Raw genomic sequence first — 17,942 nt, 5'->3', positions numbered from 1 at the left:
CACGGGCTGTAAAATCTCTGGGGACTGCGTCACTAACACGTCTGGCTGGGCCCCAGTGCCTCTTCCTCCAGCCAGACAGCGTCGTTTCCCTGCTGTGGTCCTCCTTGCTGCGTTGCTGCAGTCACCATTGCTGAGGCTGCAGTGAGCTTGTGGGGCCTCTGGGGACACTCTTTTGCCATATGCCCTGGCTCCTCACAGACGTAACACTTCCTGTTCCCTCTAGGAGGCTTCGCTTTCACTGCTGCCGGTGCTAGGGCTCTGGTTGCTGACTGAGCCCTTGCACCTCCAACCTCCATAGGTTCGGCTCCTCCTCCTGGCGGAGGCGTGGATTGCGCCCGCGCTGCTTCTCTGGGAAGGAAGGAGGGGCCCCCGGCTGGTTCGCGCCCTCCACGCCCTTCGTCCCTGCTCCACGGACGTCCTTCCAGCCTCACCCCCACTGCCAGTGCCCTCTGAACGACCTCCTGGGTGGTTCGGGGTCTCTCCCCCCTCGCGATCTCATCTTTAATCGAGTTGTGCAGCCCCTCCCAAAAGAGGTCTCTTACAGGAGCCGAATCTCTGTCCCATTCCAGGGCACTGACCAAGGCGAAAAAGCGGGCATGATACTGCCTGACGCTGGCCCTCCCTTGTCTCAGCCCATGCACCTCCTTCCGTGCAAGATCCACGTCAATACTTGATAAAAAACACCCATCCATCGCTTTAATAAAGGCATCTGCATTCTGGAGCGCCGGATCCTTATCTCTCCATAAATTGCGTAGCCATGCTTTCGCATCCCCATGCAAATGGGACATGATGAACCCCACTCTCTCTTGTTCATCTCTAAAGTCTTTATGCAGCAGTTGCAGTGCGCACAGTACGTCGGCTCTAAAGTTGGGATACTGTTGCAGGTTCCCATCGAAGTGAGAGACCAGCCCGCCTGTCCGTCTCGCCAACCCAATTCCCTCCTGCCGGGGTGTCTGCTTTGTCAGCACGTCTAACCTGACCTGGAGATCCCTGCAGGCGGCGGCTGCCTCCTCCTCTCTCTTCCTGGATGCGAGAACCTCGGCGTTCAGTTGTGCCACTGCGTTTCTGAGTTCCTCTATCTGCTGCTCAGCCGTCATGTCGTCTGCCGTTCGTGAGCTCGCTAGTAGGCACCTGTTTCTCTCCCCTCCTCGAGGCTGTAGATGCCCACAAGAGGGAGACGGAGCTTACTGTCAGAGCTGCTTGAAGATCCTAGCTCACGGAGGATCACGCTAGCCAGCGATCATTAAGTAAAAGTCTTTATTGAATTACAGTTTCCATTATCACGCTGCTGCGCGCAACTCTACGTCTAGTAGCTAGGTCGGCGAAGCTCCGTCTGAGTCTCCGCCCCGTGTGCACCAACTTAATATCCTAGCCTTGCTCCACCTTTTCCGCCTGACTGTCCTCCTCTGGGTCCCTCTACCCCCCGGGGCTTCTTCCTTCCGGGATTCTTCTGACGCTGACCCGGACCCTCCTGCCTCCTTGCGCCGGGCTTTAGGACCTGGTTCCCTTTCGGGGCTGCTTACTGCGCCGCCTTCCTCTGCATTTGAACTTGGCGCGCGCGCCCAACCTTCCACTTTCCTCTTAACCGTTTCTTCGCTCCCCGATGGAGGTGTGGCCACTCCTGACTCATGCCCTCCCTCCTGTGGTGAGCTGCCAGCGCTTCCCCCCTGGCTCCCTTCCTCTTCCCTGCTTCCTGGCGGTGACGCTGGTCCCGATTTCCAGCTGCTCCCCCCTGAGTCCCCTCTGGCTCTATCTTCCTGGGGTGCCCCCCTAGACTCCCCCCTTGCCCTGGCCACTGGTGCTCCTTTCTGTGAATCCTCTGATTCACTGGAAAGACTAGGAGATCTCGGGTCGTCGTCATCACTCATCTTTTCTTCTGCCTCCTCCCCTTCGCTCTCTGTTTCCTCCCTTGCCCTTGCCTCTGCTCCTGAACCCCTGACACAAGGCAAATCTTAAAAAATGGAGTATAAATGCCGACAACTGGGAAACACTGGCCTGCAAGCGCTCCAGTTGGAGAACAGCCTTGACCAAAGGGGTCATGGGCTTTGAAGACACTCGAACTCAGGACGCAAGGGAGAAACGTGCTAATAATAATAATAATTTTTATTTATTTATTTATACCCCGCCCTCTCCAGCCAAGGCTCAGGGCGGCTAACAAGCAATAATAAAAACAAGTTGAATGAATACAACTAAAAACAAGATTAAAATACAGCAATTAAAATATTGAAGCATTAAAATATTAAAATGTAGCCTCATTGCAGGAGGAGAAGGAAAAGAAAAAAGAAAGAGGGGGAGGGAATCAAATTGGCTCCAGGCCAAAGGCCAGGCGGAACAACTCTGTCTTACAGGCCCTGCGGAAAGAAATCAGATCCTGCAGGGCCCTGGTCTCATGAGGCGGAGCGTTCCACCAGGCCGGGGCCAGTGCTGAAAAGGCCCTGCCTCTGGTTGAGGCTAATCTGAGTTTCTTAGGGCCCAGGACCTCCAGAGTGATGTCATTTGTGGACCTTGAGGCTCTCCGTGGGGCAGACCGGGAGAGGCGGTCCCGTAGGTACGAGGGTCCTAGGCCGTGAAGGGCTTTAAAGGTCCAAACCAGCACCTTAACTCTGACCCTGTCCTCCACCGGGAGCCAGTGCAGCTGGAAAAGCACTGGGTGAATCTGCTCCCATGGCAGAGACCCCGTGAGGAGCCTCGCTGCAGCATTCTGCACCCGCTGGAGTTTCTGGGACAGCTTCAAGGGCAGCCCCGTGTAGAGCGAATTACAGGAGTCAAGCCTGGAGGTGACCGTCGCATGGATCACTGTGGCCAGGTCGGGGCAGGAAAGGTAAGGGACCAACTGCTTGATGCGGCGAAGGTGGAAAAATGTCGCCTAGGAGGAAGGCGGGCTTGGCAAACCCTCACCGGGACCAACTCCTGCCCGGAAGCCTCTGTCCCCCGTGGAAGGAGGCGGGCTCCCCCACAACTGGCCTCCACAGGCTCTTACCGCTGAAACCCTCTTTCTGGAAAGCAATCTTGCTCGGCTGCGAGGGAGCGTCAAAGAAGAAGAGGCGGCGGCGGCGGCCCCTGGTCCCTCCCCGTCGGCCTCGGGCTCCGCCTGGCCGGGCTGGGCTGGGCGGGCGGCGGGCGGAGCGAGGCGGCGGCGGCGGCAGGAGCGGCCATGGCGGCGCACCTGAACTCGGGCCGGGTCAACCTGATGGCGCTGCGCGAGGCCGGCCGCAAGGAGCTGCGCGAGTTCCTCGACAAGTGCGCCGGATCCAAGGTCGGCCGGGATCGCAGGGAGGGGAGGCCGCGCGCCGCCGGGCCCTTCTTTCCGCCTCGCTCTTCCCTTCCTCTCCCCCCCCCCGGCCGGGGCGAGGCGGGCCCGTCTCCTCCTCCTCCTCGGGAGTCCGCGGCCAGGTGCAGGGCCTCGGCCTCTTGGGGCCCCATTCGCGAAGCCGGGGCGCCTCACAAAAGGCCCCTTCGCGAAGGAAGGAGGACAGACGAAGCGCCCTCGGGGCGAATGGCGCGCCTGCAAATCGGCAGCACCACCAAACCCACAAGCGGAGAGGGGAGCGGGGGGCCGGGCGGCGTGAAACTGCTCCCTGGGAGGCTTCTCCCGGGCCGGGCTCTGGGCCGGCGCCTCAACATCCTTTCTGCTCCCTTTGGAAGCTCTCTGTCGTGAGGCCTCTGCGGCCTCTTGGCTTGCGAATCCCGCCTTGGTCCTCTCCCTCGGCCCCCCTTCCCGTGCCCTTAAGCTGTCTCCCCCTTCCAGAGAAGTTGGATCAAAAAACAAAAGGCTTCTCAATTAAAAAGAAATATTCTGAGCACACACAGTTTTGCATTTTAAATTCACTTAAATTGTCACTAAAATGGGCTTTATTTCTCTTGCCCTAACGCTGAAAACATTTATGAAAAAATTAAAAATGCCGTTTTAAAGCCCCCCCCCCTAAAACCACTACATCTGGGGTCTAAAAATACCACTGTACGTAAATTCTAATGAGCCTAGTTAGCTTTATTTCTTAAAAAACATGCACAGAATGTAAAATGGTGCATACATACAGACATGCACTAGCCTTCTCACAGGGCCTGAATACCTCAATGAAGCTTACTCTACTAAGGTTATAGATTCAGGTAGGTTGCCTTGTTGGTCTGACGCAGTAGAAATATATAAAAATAGTAATAAAATTGTCCAATAGCACCTTAGAGACCAACTAAGTTTGTTCTTGGTATGAGCTTTTGTGCGCTTGCACACTTCTTCAGATACACTGAAACCGAAGTCGCCAGACCTTTCTATATATAGTGAGAGGGTGGGGAGGGGTATTACTCAGAAGGGGGGTGGGAGATGGGTCATGGCCTGATAGGTAAACCTGTTGACGACTGCTAATGACTGTAATTGGTCTTACAGGAAAAAGCAAGGGGTGAGATGGCCAAAAATAGCTTTATGCAGTGGTACCTCTGGTTACATATGCTTCAGGTTACAGACTCTGCTAACCCAGAATTAGTACCTCGGGTTAAGAACTTTACTTCAGGATGAGAACAGAAATCGTGCTCCGGCGGCACGGCAGCAGCAGGAGGCCCCATTAGCTAAAGTGGTGCTTCAGGTTAAGAACAGTTTCAGGTTAAGATCGGACCTCTGGAACAAATTAAGTACTTAACCCGAGGTACCACTGTAATGTGCTTTGTGTAACTATTTTAGTACTATTATTAAAAAATTATTGCACCCTGTACCTGTAGATCTCAGGGTACTTCACAACATAAAACTACAATATAAAAAACACAAAATACATATTAAAAATAAGAACAAAGAAAACCCAATAATTCCTCTTCCACAACACACTTAAAAGGGCATTTTAACTAACAGGATGTCAGTTAGTCAAAGGCCTGGTTAAAGACGAACATTTTTGCCTGGTGCCTAAAGGTGTATCATGAAGGCACTAGCTGAACCTCCCTGGGAAGAGCATGATCTTTCAGATGTACTTTCAGAATCTACTGCTTAAATGTTTTCATACATGCCCACGCAGTGATGGGGTTTGCACATAACACTAAGCCAAACCATGACTTGGCCCAACCAAACCTGCAGGTTTCCAGGGAGAAGATGGCAACTACTTTGCTCTTCCATCCTCTGGTCTTACAGTTGCTTCAGTGCTGTGAGCTAAGCCATGATTTGGCTTAGCGCTGTGTCTGAACCTGAGCCTATGGTTTATTTTGACAAACCATAAGCTATAGCGAAGGTTTGTTCTCGGGCAATGGTAAAAAAAAAAAAAAAATCCTAAACCCCCAACCACCTGAAAATTGCTGTGTGTCTTCAATGATTTTTCTGTCTGTTTAGCAATTTGAATGCACTGGGCTAGATATTATATATGGAATTCAAAATTGTATTACCTTTTGTTTCTTATTGTATCACAATGTATTAAAAATACAATTAAGATCAATGTGAATATTGATGTGAAAAACATAATTAAAGATCAAATTGGATATTTAAATGTGATGGGTGTCATGGACCTCCTGAATGAACTGTGGATCACAGTTTGGCAGCTCCTGTTCTGTAGCTTACCTTCAAGGGGGAAATGAAGCAGGCGCCTAGGTTCAGAGGTGTAGATGAAGGGCAGTCTAGAAATACAAATAATGAAGTTTCTCTGCATAGAATTGTCAGAGACTTTCCCTCTACCCCACTCACTTCTGTATATTGGATGTAGCTTGAAATGTCAGCTGATTCTCTGCTTTCCTCTTCATAGGCCATTGTGTGGGATGAGTACCTTACAGGTCCATTTGGGCTGATTGCACAGTATTCACTTCTAAAGGTAGGATTGGGCAAGATTTTTAAAAAATATTAAGTCTGATTTTTGCCATAAATAGTGTGTTTTCCTATTGAGAGTTTTATCCAGTAGGTGTGAAGAAAATGTTTTTGGTGTCCTAGGTGGGTAGTTATTCCACCTAAACACCAAGTTTACAAAACGCAAGGATAGATGCTCCCAGTAGCGAGTTGATGATAAACCCATTCCTTTCTCATATATATAAACTTCTAAAGACTAAAATAAGATTGCACATTATTATTACTTTTGTCTCCTTCCAGGAACATGAGGTGGAGAAAATGTTCACTCTCAAACCAGGCCGCCTCCCACCTGCAGATGTCAAGAATATTATTTTCTTTGTCAGACCAAGGCTAGAACTCATGGACATAATTGCTGAAAATGTGCTCAGGTAGAGTAGCTCTCCAGACCTACCATTTTGCTTTCTGCAGTCTGAGTAGAAACCTCATGGTTACCTTACTTGTTTTCCTTGACTGAAAAGTTACACCTGAACTCAGGTGACATCACTTATGAACTTGGTTCAGAATATTGAAGGCCAACTTCTCACTTTAACTGGTAGTTTCTGTATTTCTTGAGGTGTCTCCTTGTCTCCTTTCTAGTGAAGACAGAGTCCGTTGTCCACAGAGGGATTTCCACATCCTGTTTGTGCCACGCCGCAGCTTGCTGTGTGAGCAGCGACTGAAGGATCAAGGAGTTCTGGGCTCCTTCATTCACAGAGAGGAGTACAGCCTGGACCTCATTCCATTTGATGGAGACCTATTATCCATGGAGTCTGAAAGCGCCTTCAAAGTCAGTATTGGGTTTCTTTGCATAGGGTAGCACAGGGTGGGGTATATTGCTAAACTGGCTGCTGATAGCCCCCAGTTGGCACCCCAATGCTCAGTCATAGGAGTCATTAGTTGGCAGTGGCTTTGGCTTCCTATTGACTTGAGGTCTAGACTGGAACCAGATCTTCTGCATACCCCACCACCTCAGTGCTATAAGGAAAGCAACTATTCTCTGCGTTGTACGACAAGGTCATGAGCTTCAACTGCAGAGAAACAGATCTAGGTCACTTCCTTCTTCCCACGCATTAAGAACTGTTTCAGAGGCCCTTCTCTTGAGTTTTGGTGACCAGAAAGAGAGCCGCCTTCTGAGTGTTGATTATTGGTTGATCTTCCTAGAGCCACAGGTGAAAATTTCACCTAGGCCTTCAACTGATTTTAGTGCTGCTCTGTTAAGGTGTGTTAAGTGTTTTTTTGTTCATACTGTTTTTTATATAAACTGATTTGAGAAAATTGATTTAAAAGTGGGGTATGTATATTTTAATATGACGAATACTATGGAAACCCTCTTCGACAGTGACAATTAATTAGCTGGTGGCTGCCTTCTGCTTGGAGGTTTTTAAAAGGAAGCTGGCCAATATATATAGTACAGCATATAGTAATCAATTACAGCAAATTTTACCACCTTCGGGGTTTTACAGTATGTGTCTGAACTCACATGTGTGTCCACCACTCACATGTATTCATACACACACTGTCAAAGAAGATTGGGATCTTTTGCTAACATCATAATGTGTGTCTGTTTATGAACATTTGTTTGCCTCCATTCCTGCCTAAATAAAACTGACACCTGATACTTTTTGTTTGGGGCTGGTGATCCTAAAGACCTATTAACTGCCAAATGGGCAACCCAGTAATTCTTAGAGGCAAACAAATGGCTTTACAGTAAGATTATTGAGAAACATTGACAAAGAAAGCTTGCTTTATTATATGAAATGAAATTGAGAGAATATATAAAAGCTGTTTCAGACAGTAAAATTACAATTTAAGCAGGCAGCAACTACTTAGCTTACGCACCTTGTCCCTACCTAGTCTCAGCCTACAGAAGTGAGTGTGACAATTTTGGCAGCAGGACCCACACTGCCAGTAAGTTAAGAAAGGGAGGGGAGAAAGAGTATCCCTGTCTTCAACTGTCCTTAATACGTGTGTGTTCATTTCTTGTGATCACTGAATGAAGCTCTTCTGTGGAGCTAGAAGAGCCAGCAGAATAAATTCCGTTTGACACACACACCTATTAGCACAAGGAAGCACTGATCCTGTTTATTTAAAGTACAGTGTTTGTAGGATGCCTTTTTATTTTCAGCTTATTGCTGTAAGCTGAGGATATCACCTGCATCCTAAGTTTCTTACCATGCTTTCTTTGTCTTTTTTTAAAATATAGGAGTGTTACTTAGAAAATGACCAGACCAGCCTCTATCATGCAGCAAAGGGACTCATGACACTCCAGGCACTTTATGGAACAATCCCACAGATCTTTGGGAAAGGGGAATGCGCAAGGGTAAATATGATCTAGAACGCCTCCCTTGTCTGCCATTTCACTGTGTGAATGCCTCTTTGTATGGACAACAATCGCTTTGGAATTGCTCTACTTTTTTCTTTCTTTTCTTAACCCTGCTTATATATAAAGAGGCATGTGGTCTTTAATGTCTAATGAATCCACACACTCTGTGTTATAGTGAATGGGTGTGTGGGTGTATGAGGTGTATATGAGAGACATAAAGAAGATGAGGCTGTGGATTTTGGTTATTCTGCCCTTGGAGGTTGAGGAGCAGCAGTCAGTCTGGGTCTGTCTCTTGCACAAAGGGGATGACAGAACACCAATCTAGAGCTTGGCTCACCACCGCAGGAAGTGAGAGGTGCATATTCAAAGATGTCTGCAATGTTTGATGTCTTACTTGCTGCTTGTAGCCTGAGTCATAATCTTCCAAACGCTTCTTTCTTCAGCACGTGGCAAATATGATGATCAGGATGAAGCGGGAGTTTTCTGGGAGCCAGAATCCAATCTTCCCAGTCTTTGATACCCTCTTGCTGCTTGACCGCAACATAGACTTGATGTCACCTCTGGCCACACAGCTGACTTATGAGGGGCTTATTGATGAGATATACGGAATTCAGAATAGTAAGTTAGCAGCTGTGACCAGGATGTAACAAAATTTCTGAGTAATTGGTTCTCAGATGGAAAAAGACCCTGTCTTAGACCAGTACATACATCTTTATTCTCTCTTCTCATTGTAGTGGACAGTTTCTTCTTACCGGTCGCATCCTTTCCTTAGTCAGGGAGTAGGTAAGCAGTTCTGTTCAGAGAAGGGACAGCAATCCCCAGTAATAGGTTTTTTCTCAGCTTCCTCACGATATGCCAATTGGTCTTTTGTTGTCATTGTCCCCCTTCTTTTCCCCCAGCCAAGGAAGGCTCCTCCTCTTCCTTGTAGGTCTTCTGCTTTTCTTTCTTTCTTCCTTCCTTCCTTCCTTCCTTCCTTCCTTCCTTCCTTCCTTCCTTCCTTCCTTCCTTCCTTCTTCAGAGGATTTTTCAGGGTCTCCCACTCTCGTGCCCTTAAGCAGCATTTTAGAGACACTGGGGATGAGAGGATGACTCCAGTTCTCCTCATCTTGTCTAATGCAGGGTGTGGAACCTGTGGCTCTCCAGCTGTTGTTGGACTGCCCCAACCGGGATGGTCCAAAAGCACCTGGGGGGCCACAGGGCCCCCATCCCACCAAGTTTTCTAACAGCAGTTTAGTAACTCTCATTTATTTCACCTGACTTAATAGGAAAGTATTTTGCTCTTTTGTCCAGTGGTATTATCTGGTATAGAAAGTGTTCCACAAGTGGGCAGCAGAGGAGAAGAGGGGAAATAAGATGCTTCTCCTGGATCAGTTTCAGTTGGAAAAAATGAAAACTGGTGCCCCTCAAGAGCCAGCTTAGCACTTGCCAAGTGACAGCTCAGGTTCCTTATTTCCCAGTGTTTATTCCTCTGTGTGTTGGAAAGCCAAGTCAGCTCTGTTTTCTTTGGCTTGTATTTTGGCAGCTTACGTGAAACTCCCTCCAGAAAAGTTTGCCCCCAAGAAGCAGGGGGAGGGTGGCAAGGATCTCCCCACAGAGCCCAAGAAGCTGCAGCTGAATTCTGCTGAGGAGCTTTATGCAGAGATCCGGGACAAGAATTTCAATGCTGTGGGCTCTGTGCTGAGCAAGAGAGCCAAAATAATCTCAGCCGCATTTGAGGTAATCGACCTGTGTTATCTTATCCCCACAGATGAGTCCAGATTCAACTGGCTTGTCCATTCAGCCTCAGAAGTGTTCCATATACACCTTGCAGTTGCAGGATGCTGGTCAGATCTGCACTTTTGCTTCAGCACTAGTCTGTGTGTTCTGTAAAAACAATGAAAATTTGTGCCTGTGCAATCCAAACCCCGCACCAAGAAGAAGAACCTGAATCAGCAACATATAAGTGTATAGATCTACACAATCTATACTTCCACATTTTGTACCCTTCTAGTTTTACTGCTTATGAAGAGAGACAATAAGTTATGGAAGACACTGAAGCCCTCCCCATTAGCTTCTGAGAATTCAGAAAGCACACTTTTGAACATGTCATTACAGTCATAAGACATGGAAACTTGCTTGTATTTTAATGAAAGCTGAGATTCTTAGGGAACTGAATCCTACCCCAATTCCATACTACCAAGGCATACATGTGGACTTTCCTATGGCATGTTGGAATCAGGTGTATCTTATTGATGTCACATATCTCATGGGATGGTGTAGCCATATAATAATTTGGGCAAGTGGCTTTGTCCTTGCAGTCACAAATGTGTGTGCAGTTTCCATGTTGTGCAGTTTCAGGAAATTCCATCATGCCTGGCCTAGTATGATAGTACATAAAAGCATAGATGACTTGAGCTCTGAGCTGTGTAATCTGGTCACATTTTCTGCATTTCTTTCTGCTCCTTTAGAAGGCCAGACCAGCTGCACTTGCCTATTGAAAGAGGAACCATTTAAAATTGAGTGCTATAATTGGCACTTTTATGTTGGAAGGAACAAGAGAGAGTGCAAGGTTGTCAGATATAATAGGTGATAATGAAACAGCAGCTTGTGGGTAGCAAAAGGCTTATTAATGGCATACTTCATTATTATCTTCCTGCCTGGGCTTGCCATTCATATAGTTTACACTTCAACCAAATTCCACTTTTCAATAAATGTGTTTGGATGTGTAGTTCTTTCTTGTTGGTCTGATAGAAACTGGAAGCGGAATACATACATCTGGATTGTCCTTATTAATAGGTCATTAGACACCTCTGGCAATCTAGTCCTTAGAGTTAAGCTCTGTGCTTTTCATCGTTACTGAGATAACAAGATTTATGTCTCTTCAGGAAACATCCTTATGGACTCAGATAATTTCTCACTTCATTATGTTGGACCAATTTCTTTATTTGGATCATTTATAACCTGCTTTTCAATCAGGGTTCTCAAAATCAAAGAGCAAAATTTAGAAACAAAATAAACGTAAAATCAATAAAATGCAAACATCCAAACAAAGGGACAATTTGTAACCATGGGAGTGCATGGTGGTCATTAAAGAAGGCACGTGTGTTCTAGTAATTTGGCAGGGGCGCATCTTGGACTTAAATAGAGGTTTTCTTTCCACTCTCCATGAGCTCGGTGTGAATTACAATGTCTCCTGCTGGTTTCATATTTGAAGTTCATTAGGTTAGAGAAGAGTTTTACTCTGCTGGGGCCGGTATCCAACCTGGTCACACTCACCCCAGGCAGCTCCTGATTCAGCACAGCTTCCCCACAGGCTTTTTGGTGTTAGAAAAGGAAGAATGTTTTTATGATGTGTAAAACTGCAACATGCATAAAAAGATGCCAGTTAGTTAGAAATGGTTAGGAAAGTGCTCATTCTGCCAAAGCTTGCCATTCATTTAGCAGTTTTACACTGCAAAACTGATCATGCAACAAAGAAAGATTATTGGATGGGGAACCGGATATTCTCTCATCAGCAGCGTAACTATTTTTTTCCTTAACTGAAAATAGTGAACATTGTAAAGGAGACACATAAGATTTCCATGTTCTCTTGGGGATTGACTCTAAACTGTTATCTGCTGGGTCTGTTTTCCTAGGAAAGACACCATGCTAAAACTGTTGGAGAGATCAAACAGTTTGTCTCACAGCTGCCGCACATGCAGGCAGCAAGAAGCTCTTTAGCTAACCACACTTCTATTGCGGAACTCATCAAAGATATCACCAGTGAGTTTTTACTTATTTATTCATTCACTCACTCACTGCCTTTCCCCCAGATGGGACTCAAGGTGGCTTACAGACTATTCCAGCTATAGCTTTAATAAATTCCCTGTGGATAAGCTGCCAGTGGCCAGATATCAGCACTGTTCTTGACTGAAAACTATTTTCAAATGCAGCGTGTTCATTTACTGTTTTTTATTATTTATTTAAGCATCAGAAGACTTCTTTGATAACTTAACAGTGGAACAAGAGTTTATGTCAGGAATAGACACTGATAAGGTAGGTAAAAATGCTCTTAAAATAGTCCCCCCCCCCCATTGTTATCTAGTATCTCTTGGAATAATGGTGGGTGTCGTTTTTGCTAAATGGAACCTGTTTCTTTTCCACTGAATCTTCTGGAAGCTAAACTTCCTTGGTCCAACATCCTCAACACCAGCTGCAACTGCAGTCCTTCTGCCCCAGACTGCAACCACTCTTATCGATGAAGAAAAACTGCTCACCAAAAATTGCATCCTGTTTTGTGGCTGGTTTCACTTTGATGCAAATTGTTCTTGACATTGTGATGGAGGAGGTTCCATGTCCACTTTTACATCCCTACGAATAAGAGCTAAACATTTTGTTTCGCTGCCGTTTCAAAAGTTGGTGTAGTTGTGTTGGTTTGGTTTTTCTGTTTAGGTCAACAACTACATTGAAGACTGTATTGCCCAAAAGCATCCTCTGATCAAGATTTTAAGACTTGTTTGTCTGCAGTCAGTGTGCAACAGTGGACTGAAACAGAAGGTCCTGGATCATTATAAGAGAGAGATTCTCCAGGTTAGCCAAATCAAATATAGATCACTCTTGGGAGAACCTTATGCACGATTGTTTAGTGGGGAAACTCAAGTCATCGGGCCAGCTGCTGGTTAACTCATCTCAGTAATTAAAACCTAATGTCAAGGTTGATGTATTTATAGTCTATTGATAGGGTATATTTTCTATTTGCATAGCATTTTTTTTAAAGGATAATAATTAAAAAGAGAAACAAACATGGTTAATAGTCTATTGAGGTTTTACAGTCTGCTAGCTCACGCTGCCCTTTTCCTCCCCTGGAGCAAGTGAGAGCAGCAAGCCAGGCAACCTTGACTTATCAATATATGAACCATGGTTGTGGTTTTTTCCTTTTGTATAAACCATGATTGCAAAAGCAGGAACAGTGGCTTCATGCTCGTTGTTTATTCAGGAGAAACAAACCACAATTCCAGGTTCAGACATAATGATAACTTAAGGCTTCATGGCTCACACCGAGGAAGGAGCAAAGCAAGAACTTTTTGGGACTGTGTACACTGCTCCATCCTGACATTGCCCTTGACCCATGACTTACTGTTACATGCAGATGAGGGCATTGCATTTTTAAATTGAATGTTACCTCTGCAGGATTGGGTGGCACAGAAGAAAAACTTGTTAAAAATATCAATAAATGTTGTTTTTGCCCAATCTATAGCTATCTATCTTGGTTCAATCTAGACTTGCTCAGCTCCTGTTTTTACTTTTCACTGTGTTCTTAGCTTTAAATCAAATGGTTTATTGATTGAAGTCTTGGGCTACAGCGCTATGTAGACTTACCTTGGAGGAATTCCCTTTGATCACATTGACTCCTACAACACACAGTCGTACCTTGGATCCCGAACGCCCTGGAACTCGGACGTTTTGACTCCCGAATGCCGCAAATCCGGAAGTGATTGTTCCAGTTTGCGAACGTTCTTTTGGAACCTGAACATCCGACAGGCTTCTGCAGCCAATCAGAAGCCGCAATTTGGTTTTCGAACTTTTGGAAGTCAAACAGACTTCCGGAATGGATTCAGACTTCCAAAGTACTGTACACAGGATTATACTGTCAATGAACCCAAGACTGGTAATGCTAAATCAGTCCATGGTTTTGAACAACCTCACTTTGCTTTCTTGCAGATAGACCGTGCATCTCTTAAGCAGGTCAAATGACAATCCATACATATTATATAAAATACAGTATGGTATAGTATCATTGACACTCCCCCCAATGGTTTTCAGTACCATCCCCTTCCTCTATTCTCTACTTGCCTCATTTCCTTTTCTGTGTATTATTAAATAGTAAGATAGACCTACAACTTGTAACTGCTGCCACCCTCATGACTTCCACACACACACCCCCAGCATCACACTGAACATAGTGGAATGACAAGTACTTTCAACTGTACAACTGGGATAGCATCTGTAATACTTTTCCCTTTTAGTGTGTGATGTCTCAGTACTCGCAACTTGTTATTGTTTATACTCTTTCTTTTCTTCTTTTTAATATCTAATTCATTTGTAACTGAAAATCCATAAAATATAAATTTAAAAAGAACATTTTTCTAAAAAAAAGAAAATTACAATACATTCTTCTTCTTTGCCGAGCCCTCATACATGGTCTTAAAAGTGAGTCCGTAGGTGACTGTGGAGACCAATTCTGGCTCCACACGTCCTTCCATGTGGGGACATAGGTTTCTGGGCAAGAGTTGATCACGGTGAGGGTTCCTTCCTCTTAGCACATTTCTCCCTTTTGTCCTGAGTTTGAGTGTCTTCAAAGCCCATTACATCTTAGGTAAAGGCTGTTATCCAACTGGAGTGTTTCCAGGCCAGGGTTTCCCAGTTGTCAGTGTTTATACGGCATTTTTAAAGATTTGCCTTGAGAGAATCTTTAAACTCTCTCAAGCATTACGCTTTCCATTTTTAAGTTTGAAATAGAGCGGTTGCTTTGGAAAACAATAATCAGGCATCCGAACAACATTACCAGTCCACCAATACAACCAATACTAAGCAGCACACATAGGAGCCAACTCCTAGAGGCTATGGGGGCTCCTCCCCCCCAAAAAAAAATATCTGAAGAGGTGGGCCCTCCAAAGTTGATGGGCACTGCTATTCACATGGTGTGTGTCCACTGTGTCATGTGATTGATTATGTGGGACAGGACTTACCTGGGGCCCCACAATATTTTATTCAAGTTGGTTCCCCTGACAACACATGTTCTTGTTACAGACCTATGGCTATGAACATATACTGACTTTAAATAATCTAGAAAAGGCTGGACTCTTGAAGACCCAGTTAACCAGTAGAAACAACTACCCAACAATTCGGAAAACTCTGCGTCTGTGGATGGATGATGTCAATGAACAGGTAAGTTAAGTGCTTCATCACACAGTTATGGCATTGCTAAAAAATTTATGAAATGCACTGTGGTGATAAGCTGCTCTTCATTGATCCCACTTCCTTCCATCCTTCCTGCAGAATCCCAACGACATCTCTTATGTATACAGTGGCTATGCTCCTCTAAGTGTGCGCCTGGCACAATTGCTTGCCCGTCCAGGGTGGCGAAGCATAGAAGAAGTGTTAAAGATGCTTCCAGGACCACACTTTGAAGAGAGGCAGCAATTGCCAACAGGGCTTCAAAAAAAACGTAGGTATCTTTGGACACACAATTTGTGTTGTAATATTGTGCTTAAAGGGCTGCTAATGACAACTGCAGCTTCACCCGCAGTACAGTGGCTTCTTGTTAACACTGGAGCTCCAGTGCAAACAAAGGCTTCCTTGTTCCTAGAGGGTGCAAGTTTGTATGGACTTTTTAAAAAAAATGGCCATGCAATTTCAACCACTCTTCTTGCATGTTGCAGCTCATATGGAGCCCTGGATCAGATGCCTGGGTTCAGCCTCCCACAACTCCCACTGGTTTCAATGCAGCGTAGGCATTCCCAGCGGGTTGGGCCTTGTATCTGAGTGATAGATGTTGCATATTTAGTCGCTGTTGCTTCATTCTGCCTAGGTTAGCTTCCCTCTTCCAAACTGCACCATAGCAACCTTCTTGTCAAATAACCAATCTAAAACCAAGCTGGGGGAAGTGAGGGTTGGGTAGGAGTTGTGTTGCACAAAAAATATATTCAAAGTCAGTTTTCCACTCTCTACCTTGTAAACAATGCAGGTCAGCATGGAGAAAACAGAGTCACACTGGTATTTTTCCTGGGTGGAGTGACATATGCCGAAATTGCAGCCCTCCGCTTTCTGTCTCAAATGGAAGATGGGGGCACGGAATATGTCATTGCAACAACTAAACTCATCAATGGAACAAGCTGGGTCAAATCTCTAATGGAGAAGTTGGAGCCTCCGCCCTTTTAGAACGAGAATCTGCACAACGATCAAGAGACACCATAACTTGATAGGTGTAATGATAAGAAGCAGAGAAGAGGTATCCTGGCAGTGCGAATGGAAGCTGGCCTTGCTGCTAGATGCAGGGCAGAAAGCGTGGTGTTCTTGCATTGACTCTGTCCATAACTTTGCAAGAGGCTGATGCCTCTCTGAAAGAGGGAACGATAAAAGAAATGAAATGCCTTGAAGATGGTTCCTTACATTGCTTTCTGAAAAATAAGCTTGGGAGAAAACTTAAATAATGTGGCCTGTGCTTTGACTCGGCCCTGCAGTGCATCCACTATCATTATTCCCAGGTTATCTATCTATTTATTGCAGTTTCTAAGCATCTCTTTGGGAATTAACATATTCCACAATTCCATACATCTCTCAGGAAGATTTCCCTGATACTTCACTTCACCCCCTCCATCCTTTGTACTGTCACTTTGGTTTTTGAGTTCTGCCTCTTAATGCCATTCTTAAACTTTCTCCGCAAGCGATGTTGTATAACGTTTGTAGACCTGTACATGGCTATGTCTCCTCTTAGGCCACCATTCTGCAAGTCCTATTGAAAGCATGTTCTAAAACCCTGAATATGTTAAGTTTTCAAATGGCTTCAGTTCTTTGGTCCCGACCATTTATATGATGCTGTTGGTAGCACCTCCATTCTCTCCATGCTTTTCTTTCCACACATCCTGAGACATACAGCAACAAAATCCGATTCCCCCTCTCCTACAATTTTCTCTGCAGAAACGAGGGAGTTCTCAATTTTTCTTGTGTGCTGTAAATGTATCTAAATCTCTCATTTCATGTCAGCTTTTCCTTAAAAATTTACTTTAAAAGCTTTACATTAAGTATGTTTGTAACCTGTACAGTGAATGTAATGGGTGGGGATTGCAAAAAGATCCTGGATCATTTTGGTGTTCCTCCAGTTTTTACTGTTTTTCTCTGAAGACAGCAGTGGTCAGATTAATGCTGATACCTTTTTGAGGGTGCTGGAGTTCTACATGTGTAAATTCAAGGAGACAAATGTTGATTATAAAGATACAGTTCCAACGGTTTTCCATTGTGTGTATATGTTGTTTAATACAAATAAGTATTAAATTGTCTTTATTATTCTTTGAAATAAGTTCTCAAGACAAAGTCATCTCGGATATTTAAATTTCAGGGTATTGCTGCTGTAGAGTGTTGTGGCCAGACTTGTTTAATCTTGGTAAAGATACACAGAGAGATGGTGGAACATGTAGGAACTTTTGCACGTCTTGGGTTGTGGACAATGATGGATCATGACTTTTGTCTCTGACAATTAGGGGATAGTGGAGAAATTTGATTCAATTTGTATTTAAAGGCAAATCAACGTAATTCACACCTACTGAAACATAACCAACCTTTGAAATTTGCACTTCTCCAGCCCAAGTAATGTGTACAAAAAAATGTACTGGTGGAAATAACATACAAAAACTGCATTAAATTAGGGGACACTGCTTTGCAAAAATGTGTATATTACTCAAAATTGCATACAAAAAATTGTATTAAGAAGACTTTGCACTAAATGCTGATGACTTGTCATAAACACTTTTTAAAAATCCTCAAACTGATTGTGAAATGTAGAAAACTGAAGATGGGAAAAATTAGAAGTGAGGAAAGCCACAATTGATGGATTTGCCTTTCTCCTGATAGTTCACCTGAACATCCAGGTGCTTTTCTCAGTCATTGCTCCTGGAGACTTGCTTTTAAGTTGTGTTGCATGTCAAGTTCTAGCACATTCTCTTGGGTATTCCAGAGGCAGCAAGCATTCTCACAAAGCAAATCCAGTGTTGTAGCACTGTTCCATCAACTCAATTTTTGTATGGGCTTAAAGTTCCCTAAAAGTATTTTTTTTGTGTGTGCCCTGAAACTAAATTAATTTGGTTTCTTTTGCCT

At 44.9% G+C, this 17,942-nt stretch overlaps 1 protein-coding gene across 3 annotated transcripts; it reads left to right on the top strand.

The window, feature by feature from the left end:
• Nucleotides 1–2,584: 2,584 nt before the first annotated feature.
• On the top strand, nt 2,585–17,138 carry VPS33A (VPS33A core subunit of CORVET and HOPS complexes). 3 transcript variants are annotated; one of them, XM_083476713.1, is made up of 13 exons: nt 2,585–2,821; nt 5,712–5,777; nt 6,050–6,177; nt 6,386–6,575; nt 7,992–8,108; nt 8,555–8,729; nt 9,634–9,827; nt 11,726–11,852; nt 12,058–12,125; nt 12,522–12,659; nt 14,880–15,017; nt 15,129–15,297; nt 15,817–17,138. In XM_083476713.1, exons 1-13 carry the CDS (start codon nt 2,789–2,791, stop codon nt 16,008–16,010), a joined length of 1,737 nt encoding a protein of 578 aa, XP_083332839.1. In that variant the 5' UTR covers nt 2,585–2,788; the 3' UTR covers nt 16,011–17,138. The 3 variants fall into 3 exon arrangements, with proteins under 3 accessions (XP_083332839.1, XP_083332837.1, XP_083332838.1); XM_083476711.1 differs by lacking the exon at nt 2,585–2,821 and adding an exon at nt 2,941–3,256; XM_083476712.1 differs by lacking the exon at nt 2,585–2,821 and adding an exon at nt 3,590–4,107.
• Nucleotides 17,139–17,942: the final 804 nt, after the last annotated feature.

The sequence above is a fragment of the Podarcis liolepis genome (assembly GCF_965112155.1).
Source record: "Podarcis liolepis genome assembly, chromosome: 15".
Lineage (NCBI taxonomy): Eukaryota > Metazoa > Chordata > Lepidosauria > Squamata > Lacertidae > Podarcis > Podarcis liolepis.
The sequence above is the reverse complement of the archived record's forward strand: the minus strand, read 5'-3'. Positions and strand labels throughout refer to the sequence as shown.